The sequence below is a fragment of the Capra hircus genome, chromosome 3 (assembly GCF_001704415.2).
Source record: "Capra hircus breed San Clemente chromosome 3, ASM170441v1, whole genome shotgun sequence".
In the NCBI taxonomy this organism is placed as follows: domain Eukaryota; kingdom Metazoa; phylum Chordata; class Mammalia; order Artiodactyla; family Bovidae; genus Capra; species Capra hircus.
The window spans coordinates 86,302,171-86,318,299 of record NC_030810.1 but is presented as its reverse complement, the minus strand read 5'-3'; the positions used below and the strand labels follow the sequence as shown (position 1 = coordinate 86,318,299).

At 45.4% G+C, this 16,129-nt stretch overlaps 1 protein-coding gene across 1 annotated transcript in view; it reads right to left on the bottom strand.

The window, feature by feature from the left end:
• Positions 1–16,129, bottom strand: part of KIAA1324 (KIAA1324 ortholog) — an 80,321-nt gene that overhangs the window by 19,527 nt on the left and 44,665 nt on the right. Inside the window, exons 8-11 of the mRNA XM_005677961.3 lie at positions 7,119–7,207; positions 3,161–3,338; positions 2,331–2,459; positions 1,553–1,643 (exon numbers count right to left, since the gene is read on the bottom strand). Coding sequence (XP_005678018.2) covers positions 1,553–1,643; positions 2,331–2,459; positions 3,161–3,338; positions 7,119–7,207 — 487 coding nt within the window. The remainder of the gene's footprint in view (positions 1–1,552; positions 1,644–2,330; positions 2,460–3,160; positions 3,339–7,118; positions 7,208–16,129) is intronic.

Here is a 16,129-nt window from a genome sequence, read left to right as displayed (position 1 = left end):
GGGCATGTGATTGACTTCTGAGGACCTCCAGTTCCCAGCTACTGTCCACTCGGTGGTGTGAACTGATGGGCTGGAGTTAGGCCAGAATCACAGACTGTCAATCCCTTTGTTTTACAGACAAGGAGCCCAAAGCCTAAAGGGGCACAGTGGCTTTCCCAAGTTCACCAAGCCAGTAAGTGGCAAAATTCAAGTGCCCTGTCTTATAGTCCAGTTTTCATTATACTGTACCAGTCTGCCTGTAGTGGCTTTTTAAATGGCAAACAAATTGCTTATTATCCTAAGTGTTCTTGGGAGGTGGGGATAAAGGCTATGGTTTTTCCAGTGGTCATGTATGGATGTGAGAGTTGGACTGTGAAGAAAGCTGCGCGCAGAAGAATTGATGCTATTGAACTGTGGTGTTGGAGAAGACTGTTGAGAGTCCCTTGGACTGCAAAGAGATCCAACCAGTCCATTCTGAAGGAGATCAGCCCTGGGATTTCTCTGGAAGGAATGATGCTAAAGCTGAAACTCCAGTACTTTGGACACCTCATGCAAAGAGTTGACTCATTGGAAAAGACTCTGATGCTGGGACGGATTTGGGGCAGGAGGAGAAGGGGATGACCGAGGATGAGATGGCTGGATGGCATCACTGACTCGATGGACATGAGTTTGAGTGAACTCCGGGAGTTGGTGATGGACAGGGAGGCCTGGTGTGCTGCGATTCATGGAGTTGCAAAGAGTCGGACACGACTGAGTGACTGAACTGACTGACTGATAACAATAAAAGCAGTCCCTCCCAGGGACTTCACTGGTGGTCCAGTGGTTAAGAATCCACCTTGCAATACAGGGGACACAATTAGGTCTTTGGGAACTAAGATCCCACGTATTGTGGAGCCACTGAGCCCACATGCTGCAGCAACTGGAGCCCAGGCGCCTCAGCCAGAGAGTCTGTGCACCAGAATGAGAGATTCCACGTGCCGCAACTAAGACCCAATGCAGCCAAACCAATCAATCAATAAAACCAGTCTTCTTGTCCCATTGAAAGATGAACTACCTATGGGCAATTCTGGCCCTATTTTTTTTTTTTTACAGGTTTTAAAATCTTATTTGATGCTTTGAGGAGGAAGAATTTGAGTAGAATGTGGCCAAATGGTAGGAAAAGCTAGAAGGTATGGGAGAGCAATAGGTAATCAATGTGGGCAGCAACTAAGAATGTGTCAGCATTCAGGTTAACTTAATCAGACCATTACTGTGGTCTCCTCTGTTCTTTTCTTGTTTTTTAGACTGTTTCTTTTTATTTTTAATTTTTAAAATTTTTATTTGTTTATTAATTTTGGCTGGACCTTACAGCATGTGGGATCTTAGCTCCCTAACCAGGGAATTGAACCTGTATCCCCTGCATTGAAAATGCAGAGTCTTAACCACTGGACCCCCAGGAAGTCTTGTTCCGTTCTCTGTTCTGGACTGACACTTCTGCACACCAGAAGCCCTCTCATCTACAACACTCCAAGCTATGTGGGACTTGGATGTGGCCAAGGGTGGCGCGGTTTCCCCTTAGCTTTGTGCTCCTCACCTGAATCCTGGCACGACCAGGGTGAGAATCATGAAGTCATTGTCTGAAGCTCCAACAGCTGAATAAATGTGATCACCGGCCACCTCCCAGCCTGGAAAAGGAGAAGGATATGAGTTAGTGTCCAGTGGTCTCAAGTGCAGGGCAAATGTGCACCCAGATGACACTCTGGAAGAAAAATAACACCATCCTTTGAGGCATCCAGAACCATCACGCAACACAAACCATGTTACTTATCAGACTGCTACTGCTGCTGCTAAGTCGCTTCAGTCGAGTCCAACTCTGTGCGACCCCATAGACGGCAGCCCACTAGGCTCCTCTGTCTCTGGGATTCTCCAGGCAAGAACACTGGAGTGGGTTGCCATTTCCTTCTCCAATGCATGAAAGTGAAAAGTGAAAGTGAAGTCGCTCAGTCGTGTCTGACTCTTCGCGACCCCATGGACTCCAGCCTACCAGGCTCCACCATCCATGGGATTTTCCAGGCAAGAGTACTGGAGGGGGGTGCCATTGCCTTCTCCGACTTATCAGGCTACTTTGGTCAAAAATTCTGAAACTCTCAGAGCAAGACCTCTGCAGTGTGTATTGTTTCTAGTTCTGTCTCTAAAGCTAAAGTTTGCAGAATATATGTTCTTTGTCCATGGGGAGTGGAGCATTCAAGGGAGTGTGAGCACGATCAGCTCATTTTTTCTCTAGACACCACTGTTATGAAGAACTGTGAGCTAGGAAGAACCCCTTCAGCAGGGCAGCTAGCTGAGAGCTCATGGTGGGGGGAGGTAGTTACCTGTCATGCCCTTGTACTCAAAGTTGATCCCGCTGAGGACGGTCGTCTCCATGTTCGTGGGCAGCGTGTTCCACCATTTGTATTCAAATCCCACGGCAGGTTCGGTCCCTGCTGGGCAGTGGCTACAATCTGGGGGAGCCACAAGATACACGCATTCAGCAGAAAGGCTGCAGCCACCCTGACTGGAGCTGTTGTTGCACTGACAAGTGGCAACAGTGGTGGGCAGCCCCACAGAGGTGTTGCTGAGCACAGTGAACAGCAAGCTGACTCAAAAACATTCTGACAATGTGTTTAGCAAACTTGGGGTTAAAGGCTGACCCTTCATCCCATATCCCAGTACCCTACCTGCCCATCAGATTATTAATTTCAAAGCTTAAGTGTATCTTCGAGTCTAATACATATAGTTCATATTATATGAACTATATTGGCATCAGCAAATGCCTTCACATTAATAGGTATATAGATCCCCCCAGCTCCTCTCCTGCAAATTCTGATTGTGTCAAGGTGGCCATCCCAGCTCCCCAAACCTTCTAGCTATCATCCCTGCCACATGCTGGAAGCCTCTGCTGTGAGGAGTGTGCCCCTTCAGGCCTGAGTCACATTCGCAGTTGGAATGAGGAGGGAGGCAGGCAGTTCTCAGGTGGACCCACAGGCAGGGCCTGTGCCGACCTCTCTTCTGAATATGGTCCTCAGAGGTGGCCTGGCCCTTATTGCCTCCCTTGGAAGGACATGGTGTGAGTTCAGCTGACATGCTGAGTGCCCGTGTGGCCCACCCGTATGTGTGGCATGGGAATGGAGAGGGGCAGGGAGAGGGATGGGGGAGGGGTTACCGGAGCCGTTGGAGTAAGAGCCATAAGGACAGGGCTCGCAGGTGCTACTGTTGCTCTTGAAGAAGCCTGGGTTGCAGGGTGGGCAGCTCGTCTTCATGCCAGAGGCGGGCAGCTTCACTGCGCCCTCCAGATCCTCGCCGCAGATTTTCGGCTGGGCCCATTTGTACATGAGCTGCGTCTGCAGAAACAGAGCCTGTCTCAGCCTGCTATGTGGCATTTGCACATCTTTAGGAAGTTGCCTTGAGGATGGGGGGATTCTGGGCGCTAATGAAAGCTCCAGCAGGGTGGGGAACTTGGTTTGGGTCACCAGTGTATCCTAGGCACATTGCTTAGCACCTGGCACATGGTCATGCTCAGTAAATATCTGCTGAACGAATGGACTGGGATGAAGAGGGAGAGGCCCGTGTGTTGGATGGGAAGAGGAGACCAGTTTCCTCCAGAGAAAGCCCTAATTCCAGTGTAGAATCTTATTATTAATACTAAAATGTCACAGGAAAAGCAGCTGGTGAAAATCCCAGAACACAAAAAGGCATGGAGTGGGGGTGCCTAGGTAACCCCTAGGGGAATAGAGGATGGCTCAGGTGTCCCAATTTGTCTTCGAAGTACTTTCTTTGTTTTTTCATTTATTCAGTAGACATCTATAGAAAGTCTAATAAAACGTGACTCAGAGATGAAGGACGTGGCCTGTGCCCTCAGGGAGCTAGCTCACCGTCTAGCAAGGGCATTGCTCTGCATTGCATGCGTGCTCAGTCATGTCCAGCTCTTTGTGACACCATGGCCTGTATCCCACCAGGCTCCTCTGTCCATGGGATTTGCCAGGCAAGAATACTGCAGTGGGTTGCCATTTCCTTCTCGAGGGGATTTTCCTGGCCCAGGGATTGAACCCAAGTCAAGAATCTGCATTGCAGGCAGATTCTTTACCGCTTGAGCCATTGGGGAAGTACCCTAGCAAGGGCACCAAAATACCAATCCCCCAAGGGGGTATGAACCCTGTGTTCTCTGGAACACAGAGGCAAGAGCAATAAGGCTGGTTAAAGAGTACAAACTTCCAGTTATAAGATCAAAAAATTCTGGGGATCTAAGGTACAGGTGATTAGAGTTAGCATGGTGATTAGAGTTAATAATGCTGTATTATATACTTGAGAGCTATTAAGAGAGTAGACATTAAACATTCTCACCACAAAAAAGAAACGGTAATTATGTGCCTTGATGGTAGTTAGCTAGCTCTATGTTGGTTATCATCTTGCATTACATAAGTGTATCAAATCAACTGGTACACCTTAAACTTCCACAATGATATGTGTCAATTATATCTCAAAAAACCTGAGGGAAAAAGGCAAGAGAACTGATCAGCCTCCAAGTCAGTGAACAAGAGAAGCACTGTATCTGTCACTTACTAGGACCATCCCTAGTCTTTCGATGGAGGCATTAGCTAGAGAAGAGCAGATGAACTGCAGGAGGCCCCTGGTGAGTCAGGGGTGAGGTTGGGCAATGTCAGGCTTCCTGTGTAGTCCTTGGGCAAGAGACAAAAGGATTGCATTGAGGCGATGATGCAAATGCGCTAGGTATAATACCATATATGTAAGAAGTTGGGTGAACAAGGCATCAGTCCATTTTATTCAGGATGAGTTCTTGACAATGTCTTGAAAGGGCCTCATGTTGCCTTCATTGAAGACGAGCCCTGGGCTGTCCTTGTGCCCCTGCTCAGCTCAGCCTTTCTCTGTGCAAAGAGCAGTCAGTGACCGGAGACCCAGACTAGTGACCCAACTTCATCTCACCCAGCTCGTCTCCTTGAGTCTTGTAGAGAGAAGTGTCTGGGGAGCTGGACGATTTGGGCCACCTCCTGGAGCAGCACACTCAGCAGCCCCAGTGGATCAGCGATCCCAGTCCCCGAGAAACCACAGAGGCACCGCAAAGGCCATGAAGGCAATCACAGGAGTCCTTTGATTTTAAAATACAGCTTAAGAAACAAAGCGAAATTCCGAGACTGAGCAGAACCAGCGTGGGCCTGCGGGCTGACACTTCCATAAGACACCCCTGGTGACCATGTCTACTGCAGGGTTCCTCCCTGAGCTGTGCTGTGGCTGGGCTGCAAGGTGGGAGTACTGGCTCTGGTCCCACTCATCTATAGGCCCCCAAGGCGATCAGGGAATGGCAGACACCCAGGCTTGCAAGCATCAGAGCACACTGTGGATCTAGAAGTCCTTTGCCTGTACCAGGAGGGAAAAGAATGGGGCAGAAGAAGCAAAGACAGCCACAATCAACCACATATCCTGGAGGGAGAAGAGGAGCAGGATTGTCCTCTTAATTAGTGGGTCCACTGAGACCAAGAAAATGACAGTAATTCCTTACAAGGTCATGAAGAACACCAGACACTTCAGAACTGGGGCTAAGGTACACCTGATAGGATTAATCATTTTGCTTGGCTGCTGGGGAAGGGGATTTTGCTCAAAAAATGAGAATGGGGCCAGCCAGTACACGGGCGGTAAGAGATAACTATAAGAACAATCGCCGTTAAGGACCGGACTTCATCCCACACTTAATTAGCAGAAAGAGAATTCAGCCAGCCGTCCAGCCAGCAAACACGTATGCATCCTAATAGCCAACCACATGCTTAGTGCTGAATGATGCAGAATTCCCCACTCCTGTCTTCTTGGGAGGTTCTAGTTCAGGGATACAGACAGGACAGTTCATCCAGAATTGGTGATCCAAGGCAGACCCCACCACTTGCGCCCCTGAGCCATCCCTGCTCACTTCCTCAAAGTTTCCTGCCTGCCTCCTCCACACCTGCTGCATTCCCTGCCTGGGGAGCACTCTGGCTCTCCTCCACCTGACTCAGGTCTCTGCTTAGAGAGGTCATCCTTACCCTCTCTAAGCAGAAATAGAGACCGAGATGCAGAGAAGCAGAGAGCAGGTGTATGCATACCAAGGGGGAAAGAGAAGGGGGGAAGAATTGAAAGTGTGGGATTTACATATGCATCCTACTGATACTATGTATACAATAGGTCACTAATGAGAACAGACTGTATAGCTCAAGGACCTCCACTCAGTGCTCTGTGATGACCTAAGTGGGAAGGTAATCCAAAAAAGAGGGATTCTTGATCTGTTTCTGGTTTATCTGTTGTCTCTCCCCTCACTCACTCCCCGACAGAAATTAAGTGCCCTGAGAGTGGATGTTTCCTCGGCTCTGTGAACTGCTGCATACCTAGTGCCCAGCACAGGACCTGGCTGTGCACAGGAGCTAATGACCTCCCCTGAAAGACCTGCCTTGGCCCCACCCTCCAACCTGGTCACTCCTCTTCCGGGTTCCCCCAGTGCCCTGCATACAGTCAGGCCCATCTTTCTCCTCCCCACCATTTCTCTTCCCCATCAGCTTTCTCCTCCCCACCATCCTTCTCCTCTCCTCCTCAGGGCAGAAGCCCATCTTATTCATCTTGGGTTCCCTGACTGGAGTACAGGGCAACAGCTGATACTCAAAAATGCCCGCTGACTCACTGGTGGAGCAGAGTACAAAGGAAAGTCTTTCTGAGGCAGAAAGCCTACGGGGGAGAGACAGAATAAATCAGGCGGTTCTCCAGTGAGCCAGGAAGCAGGAATCACCCCCTATACCAGCGTACAAGAGCAGCGCCGAGGGGACAAGTCTGATGAGAAAGAAGAAATAAGTATGTATGGACAGGCAGTCATTGCCCAGGGAATGAAGCGAATGGAAGAAACCAAGCAAAATGAAAGCATTTTTAAAAAGCAGAACATATGTGAGTGAGCAGCGGAACAAATGTAGCAAAAACAGTTTCTGACCTGAAAATGAGTGAGGTCATCTCATTTTGCCTCCCCACTGGCCCCGGGGTCACTGCAGAGGTCTGGGGGGGTTTTCTCAGGTGACAGCTTCACTGACTGTAGAGCTGCAAATCTGGCAAAGCACAAGGGGCAGGCAAAGGGGTCCCAAGACCGTGCTACCCACCTCTCCATTGGCATCACAGGCCGTGTGAGTGTAGAAGTAATCTTTATCTGTGCAGGCTGGCCGTGCTTTGCAGGTGGAGGATCCTTTCTCTAAATGACAGAAGCAAGGACAAATATTTGAAGTGAAGAAAGCAGAGCTCTTGACCACTTGCACATGATGCTATAACACCCCAGACTCTGGGGTGAAGCACAGCACAGATCTTGCAGAAAGTAGACGGTGCTGCACACACACCTTCCCTTTGCCCGAGTGGCTTCATTTCCAGTCCCTGAAGACCTGTTCAGATATCTGCTTTGCTTGCCTCCCTGATGCTGATGAGAAACCACTGGGCCCGCACTGTGGAGCAGGGCAGGGGAGGCGGACTGGCCAGAGGACCAGTGAGGGGGAAGGTGGCCAGAAGGAGCATCTGCAGATTTCTTACCACCAGCCCAGTTCCCTGGAACCTGCCATCTTCCAGGTGCCTCAGAACCCTGACTGTGCGGGTGGTTTTTCTACTCCTAAAGGGTTGAAGCAAAACATAGGAAAGCTTAGGACAGTGTCTCTGAATTTTCTCTTAATATGTGCCTAGAATGAAGGCCTCCCACTGCTGCATCTCCCCTTCTCCATTCAGCCATCCTACGCAAATAAAGTGATGGTTTAATCCCACTCTCTCCACTTTCTTCACATCGCTCTCTTTAAGCCTTGACCTGGACTTAATGAAAAATGTTATGAACTATCATTTTATTTACTTTACTTTCTGTGTGTTCTTATATCTAGGTTGGTTTTGCTTTAACCCTATGAACCCCTGGATAGAAACAACTGTTTCAATGAATCCCTCTTTATTTTTTAAATGGTGATGGTAAACTTTATTTTAAAATATTATTTATTTGGTTGTGCCAGGTCTTAGCTGTGGCATGCAGGATCTTTAGTTGCGGCATGTGGGATCTAGTTCCCTGACCAGGGATCAAACCCAGGCCCCCTGCATTTCGAGCACAGAGTCTTAGACACTCAACCACCAGAGAAGTCCCTGAATCCCTCTTTAAATAAATGGATTTTACCTTTTTTTGAATTACAAATAATTTTCAGAGTTTGAAAAGAAAAAGAACTGCTTTCCTGTATCCTGAAAAATATACCTAATTCATACAATTTTTAAATTAATTAATTTTAATTGGAGGCTAATTACTTTACAATATTGTAGTGGTTTGTGCCATACATTCACATGAATCAGCCATGGGTGTACATATGTTCCCCATCCTGAACCCCCCTCTCACCTCCCTCCCCATCCCATCCCTCAGGGTCATCCCATCCCTCAGGGTCATCCCAGTGCACTGGCCCTGAGCACCTTGTCTCACGCATCAAACCTGGACTGGCGATCTATTTCACATATGATAATATACATGTTTCAATGCTATTCTGTCAAATCATCCCACCCTCGCCCTCTCCCACAGAGCCCCAAAGTCTGTTCTTTACATCTGTGTCTCTTTTGCTGTCTCGCATATAGGGTCATTGTTACCACCTTTCTAAATTCCATATATATGTGTTAGTATACTGTATTGGTGTTTTTCTTTCTGACTTACTTCACTATGTATAATAGGCACCAGTTTCATCCACCTCATTAGAACTGATTCAAATGTATTCTTTTTAATAGCTGAGTAATACTCCATTGTGTATATGTACCACAGCTTTCTTATCCATTCATCTGCTGATGGACATCTAGGTTGCTTCCGTGTCCTGGCTATTATAAACAGTGCTGCGATGAACACTGGGGTACACGTGTCTCTTTCAATTCTGGTTTCCTCGGTATGTTTGCCCAGCAGTGGGACTGCTGGGCTGTATGGCAGCTCTATTTCCAGTTTTTCGAGGAATCTCTACACTGTTCTCCATAGTGGCTGTACTAGTTTGCATTCCTACCAACAGTGTAAGAAGGTTCCCTTTTCTCTGCATCCTCTAATTCATAAAATTTTTTAAAAATTTCCAGGGAATTCACTTTCTCCAGAGTGAAAACCACTGCTTTATAGAGTGCCAGGACAATACTGCTCCGACTGCTACTGTGCCTGGTATGACTGCTGTGTCGCCTGCAGGTAAGCAGGTGACAATGGTGAGACCTTCCCTCTATATATTGCTTGACGAGCATTTTAGTAGAATGGAATGAGATTTTTAAGTCAGACAGATCTGGATTTGGATCCTGCGTAATCACTTAGTAGCTGTGTCACTTCTGGCAAGTTACTTAACCTCTCTGAACCTTTGTGCTCTCAACCTGTACAGCAAGAAGAGTAACATCTGTCTTGCTGGAATCAGCACATACCTGACACATTGTAAGAAGGAACTTGCTAAATGCTGGTAACTATTATCACCTGGATTTATAAGAAATCTTTTTATTTGGTAACCATCATGGGACTTTTAATAAGGATTAAAGTTTCCCTTCTTTCCAGTTAAGGCTTATTTCTCAACTGGCCCTTTCTTCCCAAGGCAACAAATGAGTTGCTAGATCTGAGAATCTCCTATTACCATGTTGTTGGTCTGCACTGGGGCCTCTTCTGTCCCCATCTTGTTATCCTGGGTGAGAGGAAGCTACTGGCTGAGAAGCAGCTGGGGTCTTCTGAGCTCATTTACTCGGTTAATAAGCAAGGGCCTATTTCAACATAACGGGATCCAGGGACTCCTGGTTTTGATAGACCCAGCCAGGAGAAATTTGGGGGGAGATGCTGAAAACAAATCAGTTCCCAGGACCTTGCATATTAGATTTAGCAAGTTGCAAGTTACATGTTAGAAAGTGTGTTCCACATAAGCACCTTTCTCTGCTTGTCAAATATTTATTCAAACTGACACCCCAGCTCCAGGTTTCAGCAAAAATGGTCCAGCTGTTTACACACTGACAACTGCTAGACTGGTTTTAATAAATGATTAACCCAAATGCTGAGCCAGACCTCACTTTCCTAGCTCAGGTTTCATCAAAGTGTTAAAAGTGGGGACTGAAGCTTTTAATTTTAATTAGATCCCATTTGTTTATTTTTGCTTTTATTTCCAGAATTCTGGGAGGTGGATCATAGAGGATCCTGCTGTGATTTATGTCTGAGAGTGTTTTGCCTATGTTCTCCTCTAGGAGTTTTATAGTTTCTGATCTTACATTTAGATCTTTAATCCATTTTGAGTTTATTTTTGTGTACGGTGATAGAAAGTGATCTAGTTTCATTCTTTTACAAGTGGTTGACCAGTTTTCCCAGCACCACTTGTTAAAGAGATTGTCTTTACTCCATTGTATATTCTTGCCTCCTTTGTCAAAGATAAGGTGTCCATATGTGTGTGGATTTATCTCTGGGCTTTCTATTTTGTTCCATTGATCTATATGTCTGTCTTTGTGCCAGTACCATACTGTCTTGATGACTGTGGCTTTGTAGTAGAGCCTGAAGTCAGGCAAGTTGATTCTTCCAGTTCCATTCTTCTTTCTCAAGATTGCTTTGGCTATTCGAGGTTTTTTGTATTTCCATACAAATCTTGAAATTATTTGTTCTAGTTCTGTGAAAAATGTGGCTGGTAGCTTGATAGGGATTGCATTGAATTTGTAAATTGCTTTGGGTAGTATACTCATTTTCACTATATTGATTCTTCCGATCCATGAACATGGTATATTTCTCCATCTATTAGTGTCCTCTTTGATTTCTTTCATCAGTGTTTTATAGTTTTCTATATATAGGTCTTTAGTTTCTTTAGGTAGATATATTCCTAAGTATTTTATTCTTTTCGTTGCAATGGTGAATGGAATTGTATTAAAAGCTTCTGTACAACAAAGGAAAGTATAAGCAAGGTGAAAAGACAGCCTTCTGAATGGGAGAAAATAATAGCAACTGAAACAACTGACAAACAACTAATCTCAAAAATATACAAGCAACTTCTGCAGCTCAATTCCAGAAAAATAAACGACCCAATCAAAAAATGGGCCAAAGAACTAAATAGACATTTCTCCAAAGAAGACATACGGATGGCTAACAAACACATGAAAAGATGTTCAACATCACTCATTATTAGAGAAATGCAAATCAAAACCACAATGAGGTACCACTTCACACCAGTCAGAATGGCTGCGATCCAAAAATCTGCAAGCAATAAATGCTGGAGAGGGTGTGGAGAAAAGGGAACCCTCCTACACTGTTGGTGGGAATGCAAACTAGTACAGCCACTATGGAGAACAGTGTGGAGATTCCTTAAAAAATTGCAAATAGAACTACCTTATGACCCAGCAATCCCACTTCTGGGCATACACACCGAGGAAACCAGAATTGAAAGAGACACATGTACCCCAATGTTCATCGCAGCACTGTTTACAATAGCCAGGACATGGAAACAACCTAGATGTCCATCAGCAGATGAATGGATAAGAAAGCTGTGGTACATATACACAATGGAGTATTACTCAGCCGTTAAAAAGAATTCATTTGAATCAGTTCTGATGAGATGGGTGAAACTGGAGCCAATTATACAGAGTGAAGTAAGCCAGAAAGAAAAACACCAATACAGTATACTAACACATATATATGGAATTTAGGAAGATGGCAATGACGACCCTGTATGCAAGACAGGAAAAAAGACACAGATGTGTATACCAGACTTTTGGACTCAGAGGGAGAGGGAGAGGGTGGGATGATTTGGGAGAATGGGAATTATAACATGTATACTGTCATGTAAGAATTGAATCGCCAGTCCATGTCTGACATAGGGTGCAGCTTGCTTGGGGCTGGTGCATGGGGATGACCCAGAGAGATGTTGTGGGGAGGGAGGTGGGAGGGGGGTTCATGTTTGGGAACGCATGTAAGAATTAAAGATTTTAAAATTTAAAAAAAAATAAAAAATTAAAATTAAAAAAAATAAAATAAAATAAAAGTGGGGACTGGTCAAGTTTGAAAGATTGGCCTAGATGTTTGGTGAGGAAATGAAAAGTGATTCCTGTAGGATTGCTACTGCTGAGTCACTTCAGTTGTGTCCGACTCTGTGCGACCCCATAGACAGCAGCCCACCAGGCTCTCCTCGTCCCTGGGATTCTCCAGGCAAGAACACTGGAGTGGGTTCCTGTAGGATTGGCCCTGGGCAAAACTGTATGAAGATAAAGTTTATTTTGGGGGGCTCCACCGGCTCTTTTTGCATCTTCTTCCCTCCTCCAGAAGTACAACCTTCTCATTCTGATCCTTTTTATCCAAAGAAAACATTTCCCCTGACCATTTAAGTACCTAATGAACACAAAACTCAGCTCTGACCCCAGCACAGACTCTGGGCAAATCCCTAACCTCTCTGTTGTTGTTTAGTTGCTAAGTCATGTTTGACTCTTTGCGACCCCATGGACTGTAGCCTGCCAGGCTCCTCTGTCCATGGGATTTTCTAGGCAAGAATAGTGGAATAGGTTGCCATTTCCTTCTCCAGAGGATCTTCTGACTCAGGGATCAAACCTGAGTTTCCTGAATTGGCAGGCAGTTTCTTTACCATTGGACTTCCCTGGTGGCTCAGACGGTAAAGCGTCTGTCTACAATGTGGGAGACCCAGGTTCGATCCCTGGGTTGGGAAGATCCCCTGGAGAAGGAAATGGCAATCCACTCCAGGACTATTGCCTGGAAAATCCCATGGACAGAGGAGCCTGGTAGGCGACAGCCCATGGGGTCACAAAGAGTCAGACACAACTGAGCGACTTCACTATCACTTTCTTTTCTTTACCACGGAGCCACCAGGGAACCTTTCTGAGCTTCTGTTTATTCATTTGTAAATGAGGAAGTCATTCCTGCACTGTGCTATGAGTAATAAATGAGATCGTTTTATAAACTGTAAAGTGCTGTACCAGTGACTTATTATTGTTACCTATACCCAGAGTGTTGTCACAGTAGAAGACTGCTGGGACAGGCCTTAATGCAAATGAATAAATAAAACTAGTTCTAACTACATACCAGACAGTGTTCTAAATTCTTTGCTTTCACCAGTCCACACAAGGACACTATGAGGCAGATACAATTATTATCATTCCCATTCTAGAGGTGAGAAAACTGAGGCTCAGGCAAGTGACTTGCCCAAGGTGGCACAGCTAGTAAGTGGTGGAGCAGGGATTTGGCCTGTAATGATTTTGTTCTTGGAGCCCATGCTCTGAAACACTATGTTATTCTACTAGGAAATGAGTCCCTAGTATTGAACATAACACAAAGGAATTAACCCTAGTTATGAAATTTAAGCTATCAGTATCAAAGACACTTTTCGTCAAGGCTTTGTCCTTGACATCTCCACCCCCATCCACTCCTCCTCACTCTAGGTCCTGGATGTGGCCAATGGCGCCTGCTGAAGGGAATCTGATTGTGTTCTCTGTCTCCAGCTCTTCTTTCCTCATAGCTTTTCCAAATGGCAACCAGAGTGGACTTCAAAAGTACAAGCCAGATTATGTCATTCTCCAGTTTTAAGTTCTTTAATGTCTTCCACTGCTGATAGGATTCTGTGGCAGTGGCACAGAAGGGTTCATCCATAACCTGTTCCCTGCCTCCCTATTAGCCTTCGATGCTAATTCTCTCCAAGTAAGCTCCAGTGATGCTGAGTTACTCCTGGATCCCTGAGCCTTCTGGCCGTGGCTCCTTCCAGAACATCCTGCCTCCATCAAATCACCAACTCATCTTTCAAAACAGTTATCTTTCAAGGCCACACCTAATGCAGCCTTTCCTCCTTCCCCAGAGAGGACTGACTTCTCCCCTCTTTTGCTTCCACCACACATTACACTCAACACTCCTATTTCAGCACCTCCTGTACCGAGGAAGTACTATACTTAGTGTTATTTTTCAACCACGTTTCCATTTTTTACATAAGCTGGAGGGCAGGTTCCAGCTCTAACCCCAGCCCAAGCCCTGAGCACTCCGAATATATTTACAAATGAAAGACTAGCTGGTCACAGGGCCTCCTGTCCCTCCCTTCATGCACATTCCACCATAGGCTCTCATCATACTCTGCATTTTTGAAATCTCCCACTGACTCTGTATTCTGGAAGAATCAAGTCCCCAAGAAATTCAATGCTCTTTGTACCCCTGAGTTGGACATATTCTTCATAGTAGAAACTCACTTTCCAGTCAAAGGGGTAGATTGAGAAATCAATGGCAAAAGAAGACTAGATGGCACGAATATAAACTCCCAAAGTAATACTTTCATAACAGCTCTGTGGATACACATCTATTTACATAGCATTGATCAAAACACCCATAGGCATTTTTTCTAGAACCACCTTGCCCTTCAAATCCTGTACCACAGTGGGGTTGGAAAGGGAGCTGGAAAAAATGACTAACAAAGGCTGCTATTGTCAGAGTGGGGAAGAGAAATAAGAAATTCAAGTGAAAAAACAGGAATTTAGACTTAAAGATAAAAACTTCCCCTAAGAGCTAAATATCTCTGTTGTTGCTGAAACCTACACTCATTGGGCAAGATCTGAGTAGATAAATAGGACTTTTGTTTTAGGATTGGTGTAGAAATAAGCAGTTCACAAGGTCAGTGGCTGGTCTTGGCTGAGCAAACATGTACTGTAATGCATGTGTGAAGGGTGGGTGTGTCTGTGTAAAGATGGGGGGAGGTCTGCTTACGAGAGGGCCTTGAGCTCAGCTTATGTATATTGTCTAGCTCCTAAGATGTGTCTGACTCTTTTGCCACCCCATGGACAATAGCCCACCAGGCTCCTCTGTCCATGGGATTTCCCAGGCAAGAAGACTGGAGTGGGTTGCCATTTCCTTCTCCAGGGGATCTGCCCAAGCCAGGGATCAAACCTGCATCTCCTGCCTTGGCAGACACGTTCTTTACCACTGAGCCATCAGGGGAGCCTGGATTTGTATATAGTTCTGTGTGAAAAAGGAAAACTGGAATAGTTATGAGCATTTACAGGGGAAGGGAGAGGACTCTTTCTCTCTCCCTATCTGTTTGGTTTCAGAACCTGCCTTGGAGATTGGTCCCTGGGCTATTGTCTGAGCACAGGGCCCTCTGGGGACACTGCCCATCTTATACCAGATCCCTGCTGCTCCCAAGATCCTCTCAAGTAGCCAGGTTCTATTTCTCAAGTTGGGCTGCTTCAGGAAGTTATCCAGGGCCTGCAGAAATAGGCTGCTGTTCGTTGTCATCTTACCTTCCTTAAGAGGAGTGGTTTTCAAACTATGTTCCAAGGAACCCTGGACTTTTTGACAAGGCCTGCTCTAAATTCAGTGGATGCTTTGAGTTCAATGGATAAAAGATTATAGCTTCTTGCTATCAAAATGTTTTACACATCAATACAACCTCATGGCTCTTCTAAATTAACTGATAATGATTGCTATAAATTTAAAAACATAAATGTATACCTCTTTATCTACTGTATAGAATATTTATAATCTTATTTAAGGTTTTATTAAAAAACAAAAAACAATCGCAACCCCTTTCCCTAGCTTTTCTAATTCCTCTAATTCTGAGCTGCTTTTTCTTTTTGCTATGGTACCCTGCACTTTTTGCTGTCTAATATACAATACACTTTATTACATATTTATTATTTAGTTATTATAGTTATTACTTATTCCATTTACATTCCAGGATGTAAATTCTATGAAGACAGAAAGTGAAAATGTTAGTCGCTCATTTGTGTCCGACTCTTTGTGACCCCATGGACTATAGCCTGCCAGGCTCCTTGTCCATGTAATTCTCCACAAGAATACTGGAGTGGGCTGCCATTCCCTTCTCCAGAGGCCCTTCCTGACCCAGGAATCGAACCCAGGTCTCCTGCATTGCAAGCAGATACTTTACTAACTGAGCTACCAGGGAAGAGCATGAAGACAGGGATCCTTGTCTAATTTGTTTACTGATGTATTCCAAACACCCAGAATAAGGCCTGGCAGATAGTAGTGGCTTGATAAATACTTATTGAATGATTTCATTTTAAGAGTGATTGGTGGATTAGCCAGGCTCTTCCAGGGCCCAGAAAGCAAGGGCTCTAGAAGAATCATCTTTAGCTTGGCTGAAAGGATGGCTCCACTTCCTGTTCACCTCTGTATATATGTTGGTACCTCCCCCGA